The sequence below is a fragment of the Lactuca saligna genome, chromosome 6 (genome assembly GCF_052625555.1).
Source record: "Lactuca saligna cultivar CGN05327 chromosome 6, ASM5262555v1, whole genome shotgun sequence".
NCBI lineage: Eukaryota > Viridiplantae > Streptophyta > Magnoliopsida > Asterales > Asteraceae > Lactuca > Lactuca saligna.
The window spans coordinates 177119187-177125940 of NC_136422.1; the positions used below are offsets into that span (position 1 = coordinate 177119187).

General features: G+C 31.4%; 1 protein-coding gene across 4 annotated transcripts; it reads right to left on the reverse strand.

The window, feature by feature from the left end:
* Positions 1 to 3498: 3498 nt before the first annotated feature.
* On the reverse strand, positions 3499 to 6754 carry LOC145000572 (filament-like plant protein). Of its 4 annotated transcripts, none has more exons than XM_078959818.1 (6): positions 6543 to 6754; positions 6353 to 6456; positions 5700 to 5854; positions 5435 to 5621; positions 4096 to 5324; positions 3499 to 3976 (listed from the first exon to the last, which is right to left on the reverse strand). In XM_078959818.1, the coding sequence occupies exons 3-6, from the start codon at positions 5805 to 5807 to the stop codon at positions 3587 to 3589; spliced, it is 1914 nt and encodes a 637-aa protein (XP_078815944.1). In that variant the 5' UTR covers positions 5808 to 5854; positions 6353 to 6456; positions 6543 to 6754; the 3' UTR covers positions 3499 to 3586. The 4 variants fall into 4 exon arrangements, with proteins under 4 accessions (XP_078815944.1, XP_078815943.1, XP_078815942.1 ...); XM_078959817.1 differs by having other exon boundaries at positions 5700 to 5857; XM_078959816.1 differs by having other exon boundaries at positions 5700 to 5857; positions 6353 to 6754.

Genomic DNA, 6754 nt, shown 5'->3' on the forward strand with positions numbered 1-6754 from the left:
GGTCAGCATGTATCTTTTCGCAAGAATAGAACTTAAAAGTTAAGAGGAAATGAATTTAGGTATAAAAAGATAGGTGGCTAAATCATACATTTCAAATAATTACTTGTTATAAAACATTAATAACATTGAATGAGTTTGATTGTTAAACAGATAAAAAAACATGGGAATTTCCAGTGAGAGCAATCCCACAACCATCACTTTAAGAATGGAACAGATTCTGTCGATTTGCAAACATTGCGTTATGTCCTCTGGCTCTAATGTACTCCTGCAAATCCTTCATCATATCCCTCTAAATCATCCAATTTCATATCTCTTTCCTATCATCCATTTCCCTCTCTGGTTAATCCTACTCTTTGGAACCTCATCACTATCACTAGTCCACTTCATAGTTGAAAAAAAAAAAACCCACCCAAAACAGAGCAACTGCCAGTAGTTCTTATGGGATTCATCATGAGGGTGTTGTGGATCTCCACCATAGCCACATTTTGAACCCAATCCATTAAAATTTCACGAGTGTTGAACACCTAATGAATAAAAATACATACATGCTCAGTTTGAAAACTTGTCATATGATTCAATGTAATTGTTATAAGGACATAGATATTTGAAGAGTCAATTCATTGATGTTGATATATGAAGAGACAATTCACTATTACTACTTCACTATTACTAAGGACATCTCTACAATTCACTATTACTAAATACATCTCTTCAATTTAAAGACAAAAAATAATTTACATAAATGGTCCCTAAAGTTAAAGATAATTTATATAAATGGTCCTTAACGTTAAAGTCATTGTTATTAACAAAATTACATAAACTAATGAACATCATGTTTGAACACATGATGACATTAATAACTCGTGGTCGAACGCATTCAGTCAACAACAAAATTGTTAAAGACGAAGATAATAACTCAAAAATTTTAATATAAAAGACAAAAGACAAAAACAATAATAATTGAAATGGTCTGTAGTAGGCCGATGTTTTATAATCATAGATAAAAAGTATATGGTTAGTCTGAACCAAAAATAATACATTATAGTTTGAATGAAAAAGTAACGTATGGATAGTCCAAACAAAAAAAAAATAACACATGGATAGTCGGTACGAGAAAATAATGCATGGATAGTCCATGTTAATTATCAAACTACAAGAACTATTACCAAGGGGTTGTTTGTTGTTTAAGAAACCCACTTCTGGCTACTATGTACAACACAAACGCAACAATTGGTATTTCACAACTGTTTGTTTTTTTAAAAGATTTCTGACTTAAAAACGGTTACGTGTATGTTGCATGGCGTAGCACTGGAAACTCCTCTTAAAACCACTTTCCACTTTACTTTAAGTTATATTATTCAACATCGATTTGTTTTAATTTTTTTCAACAATATGTGTATTATTTTAATACTGTTATGAAGGATATTATGAACAATTCAAGTCTATTTTATATAATTTCAAAACCATTAGTGTAAATTTCATATAAATATTTTTTAATATTACATTGTCTATAACCAAATATTAATAAACTATAAAGTTAATCACTAAAATTACCAAATTTATTGAAGCTAACCAGAAAAACAATCATCACCTTCGAAAATTTAACAAATTAAACACGTTATTCGTTAAATTAACAATTTTATTTATTGTTATTTAGCAAGTATTATGTTTAATGATTTTATATAAACATATTTAAAAATCATATCATCACAAATGTTCTTTATATTTAATTTGCATATGATTAAACTAAATAAAAATTTGATTTAGAATTATTTTTAAATCAAACCAACTTCTTATTACATATTTCATACGTTGGTCAACATCTTCTTGTTTGATTTAAACCAAAATGATTTTATTTAAATCAAATCAGTAGATTTTAGTATTTAAGTCGAATAAGAGGGTATATACAACAACATCTTATATGAACCGCCAAAAAATATCATATGAAGAGGGTATAAAGATTTATATCAAATCAATGATAGCAATCAAGGTTATAAAAAACTCACCATAACATGTCATAGTTCTAAGGTTTATATTTGTCATCATTCTTTAACAAAATAGTGTCTTAGATCATATATGTATTAATGTATATACTACATAAAATTGAATTATATATATATATATATATATATATATATATATATATATATATATATATATATATATATATATAATACAAAATTATCACGTTAAGTCACACCTTACAAACAACATGACTGATTATCGTAAAAGCTTGAGGCTTAATATTGTTGTTAAGTCACGTTTAACGTTATTTAGAGCATTGATAACAATATAAGATGAAAAATCATTTCATTTTGTTTCTCAAAAGTCAATGAATTTGTTTTTGAAATAAAACATATGCGACCAAATTATTTTCATTGGAACAACCAAAAAAGGACTAAAATCACTTTCCATGAGATACTTCTTGGTTTCCTTATTCTTTTTTATACATTTTAGCAAATAAAGGCTTAATTTGCACCAAATATAGTTAGAAAAACTACACTTGTAACCCTAGAAGAAATGAATAACTTGATTCTAATTCTTAGAATATATCTAAGGACCCATTTGTTATGAACTACATATTATAACAAAACACATCAAACTACACTTGTCATGCATTAGACTTAGGTGATGTTTGATTTTCTGAAGCAAAAATTCATGAAGTCTGCGGACCACCTCTGCAACCTTCTGCAGTAGAAGAGGTGGACCAAACGGCTGCAGACTATAATAAGAAGCGTGTTTGTTTTTTTAACATCTGCATACTGCTGCAAATATTAAAAAATTAAAATAAACTAATTTTATAAACCAAAAATAACTTTTTAATACGTAAAATTTAATAATGTATAACATTTCGGTAAAAATTAATGATATTTTAGTAAAAAAGAATGATATGTCAACAAAAAATAAAGATATTTTAGTAAAAAATAATGATATTTCATTAAGAAATTATCATTATTGAATATAAAAAAATGAAAAATAAATTCAATAAGAATAAACGAAAAAAAAAACGAAAAAAACAAATGTGAAATAAAATTTTAATAACATAATCAAAATTTCAGCAATAAAAAAAAAAAAAGAGGTTGGAAGAGGCAATACAAGTGTTGCGCCAAACAGAGCACACGCAGAGGTTTTTGATTCAGAAAACTTCTAAAAAACAGACAGTTGCGAGATGAAAAGTGTTGCGCGTGTGCTGCGCCACGCAGCAGTAAGAGGTTTGAAGATGTTTTTTCCGAAAATCAAACACCTTAGACTTGGATTGACATTAATGTTAATCAGACAGAAAGTGTAATCTTTTAACACCCAAAAAAGTTGGAACATTGCACAACAGAGACTCATTTTCAATCTAACTGAGTTTATCATCAATGCAAAAGACATAAATACCCTCATAAAAAATAATCCCTAATCAAGAAATTCAAGTAGGAAATATCTATGTTGCCCAAACATATAATGACTTCAATTTTGAAAAAAAAAAAAAAACAATATATGAGTCTAAAGAGGTAGAGTCTAAAAACCTTTCAATAAACTCAGTTTTTCACTAAACACAATTTAATCCACAATTATTACACACTAAATATGTTCTTACTTCTTACCCTTGATGACTTTCACCTTGAACTCCATTCTTACTCCTCAAAAACAGCTTTTCAAAACTGTTGTTACTTTTAGAATGACCAGATGAAGTTGAAGAAGAAGAAGAAGATCCTGGTGACTCATCATCCATTGAAGGACTGCAATTGCTTTCATCTTCTTTTGCAGGAAGCAAAGTCTTCTTAGGCATGAAAGTATCATTTGAATGCAATTTCCATAGCTCAACTCCAGTTTTAGTTTTTGTGACAGATGATCCATTAGAAAAACCAGGGAGATTTGCAGTGTCGATCAAAAAGTCTTCAAGTGTCGCTAAAGATTCCAACTGTCGTGCAAGTGATGATATTGTTTTTTGGCATTCAGATAGCCTATCAGCTGCTGCCACCTCAAGATCCTGTAAAAAATGAATCTTTTTCTTATTTTCAATATAATTCATCATCAACCTCTTTCAAGATCATGTAAAAAAGCATCACTTGCTTAAAGAGAAAAAGAAACAGGCATAAGAAAGCTTACTTGTTTCACTTTTAATTCACCATTTGAAATGGCAGATTGCTGAAGCTTAAACTCCTCACTTTTCTTCATAACTTCCTTCTCTAATCTCTGACATTTTATTGTCATTTCAGATGACAAAATTCTTTCCTTTTTAATATCTTCCTTTATCGAATTATTTTCTGTAGACATGATTTGGGCCTCCATTTCCACATCAACAAGTCTAGATTCAACCGACTTCTTTGACTCATTCACCATCATCAGCTCCTTTTGGAGGTCAACCATTTGACTTTTTGTCTCATCAAGAGTTTCTTTACTTGCATTCAAAGCGTTCTCAAGTTCACCTTTTTCAGCCTCTAACTCTTCTAATTTCTCTTCCAATTCACACACCTTCATTCTCAACACTTCAACTTCACTTTTCATATCTTCAGTTTCAGAATTGCAACGCGATGTTTCATTCTGAGCCTCTGATAAAGAAGCAATTCGCTCCATTTCCAAGAAATCATCCATAATATTACTAATTTCAACGTTTTTTGCCACAGATTTTCCACTTTTGAATTGATCCAGCTCAGCAATTAGCGCCGATGCCCATGAATCATCACTTTCATTATGCTCAGGTTTGTTGACTTTGAATGAGTCAACATCTAACTTTTCTGATCTGTCTGATTGACTGTCTGTGAGAGAGTCAACATAAAAAGAAGAAATCGAAACAGCTTTATGATTATTATTATTATTATCATTAACAGAAGGCAATTTTCGAGTCAATGAAGTCAACTTCCTGCATTCTGCTTCAAGTTTTGCCACTTTCTTTATGCTTTCTAGCTGCTGTTTACTAGCAGATTCTGCTGCTTGTGTGCTCAAATCCCTTTCAATGGTTCGGATTTCTAGCTCTTCTGATTGGATGATGATCTCAGACTTTAGGGCAGAATTCTCTTTCTCTAAAGTTTCAAGCTTTAGGATGATTTTTGGGTCAACAGGGGAGCATTCAGATTTGTTGACCTGTGATTTTGCTTTGAGATTACAAATTTGCATTTCAAGATTCTTTTTTGTTAGTTCCCATTCGTGTTTTTTCTCCTCTAAAGCCTCGTTGATACGTTGTTCTTGCTCTTCTCTTGCTTGCCTTAATTGTTTGACACATTCTTTAAGAGCACCATCAAGATGATTTGTTCGAACCTCAAGAGCTAAATTTTGTTGTAAAGCTGCTTCAAGTTGTTGTTTTAATGTTGTAACTTCATTTTCTGCCTTTTCCCAACCTAAAATTGTTCATAAATTAGCATAACAAGTTAAGATAAGTGAATATATATATCCATGGATTCATAGGCATATAGCCACACAAGTTTAGTATGTAGACATTAATTAATACCTGCAACAGCTTCTTCTGCAACCTTGGCATGTTGTTTGACTAAATCTTCTTTAGCACCAACATTAACAAGAGCAGCCGATAGCTTTTCTGTCAGATTTTTGAAACTGTCATTATTCTCTGTGTTGGGGGTTGAAACTCTTGAGGTGACTTCAGATGATTGTGATTTCTGTAAGCTGTCATGGTCCACCTGAAAATGGAGATGATAAAATGAAGCAAAACGATTCGATTGTGTAGATGATATATGGATTTGAAGGGTTTTTTTTACCTTTTCATCGGAGTTACTCTCGGAATGTGAAGATATTGAAGTGGAACTTTCTGTCTCACCAGGACTCCGGTCAGAGGACTTCCGTTTCCACCAACTCTTCTTCTCCATCTCACTCGACCTCTAAATTGCAAACCAGAATCGCATTTGCTTCTACACTACTAGAATCACGGGTAAATTCCGATTACCAAAAGTAGTAAATGCAGCTTTTAAAACGAGTAAGATCTAACCTAACATAAACAAATCGGTTGTAACTTGTAATGAAAGCAAATATCAGATTAAGAGATTGGAAAGAGAAAAACGAATCTCTAATTCAAAATCAACCATATAAACTAAGTATAGATCAGATTTATCAATCAATTAATCAATAGAACAGTGTTTAGTAACAAGGAAAGGGGGATTAGGTGAAAAATCATGAAATACCCAATCCTCGAACATTTAACCGACCGTCAAACGGGAAGAAGGAACTGTGCTTCTAAGTTACGAAAAATACCCAAAAAATAAACTAATTCTCTGAGCATCATCTTATTATATCCGGGTAATTTGTTGAAGCTAATTTAAGAAGAAGAAGAAGAAGGAAACACCATAGATTTACCCTATAGAATAAGAAAACAATAAGAAATTGAGAAGAAAACAAATCTGAATCGATATAATACCTTTGACCGGAGACCAGATAAATTGAAACTAATGTCGAAGCTTGAAACCCAATAGGAAGCAGCAGTGCAAAGATCTGAGGAATGTCAGAGGCTCAGAGCAATATCTGATGTAAAGAAAGCAACCCCACAAGTTAGACAGAATAATTAATGGTTCCTATTTTATGAAGGTTGTGGTACTAGCTAGTGCTACCATGGCAGGTATAACATGAGCTAAAGACAGGGAGCATGTGATGGTGAGTGAGTATCGAGAGAGACTTTATGAAACCCTATTTTTATAGAAAAAATATAATCAATTTCAAATGTTTAAGTTTTGAAATGAAGATAGCGACTTCATTCCCGCCCATGGGTGTTGAAATTGAGCATTTAAGCTCCCATTTTTGGTGTTAGTTGCAGTGCAGACGC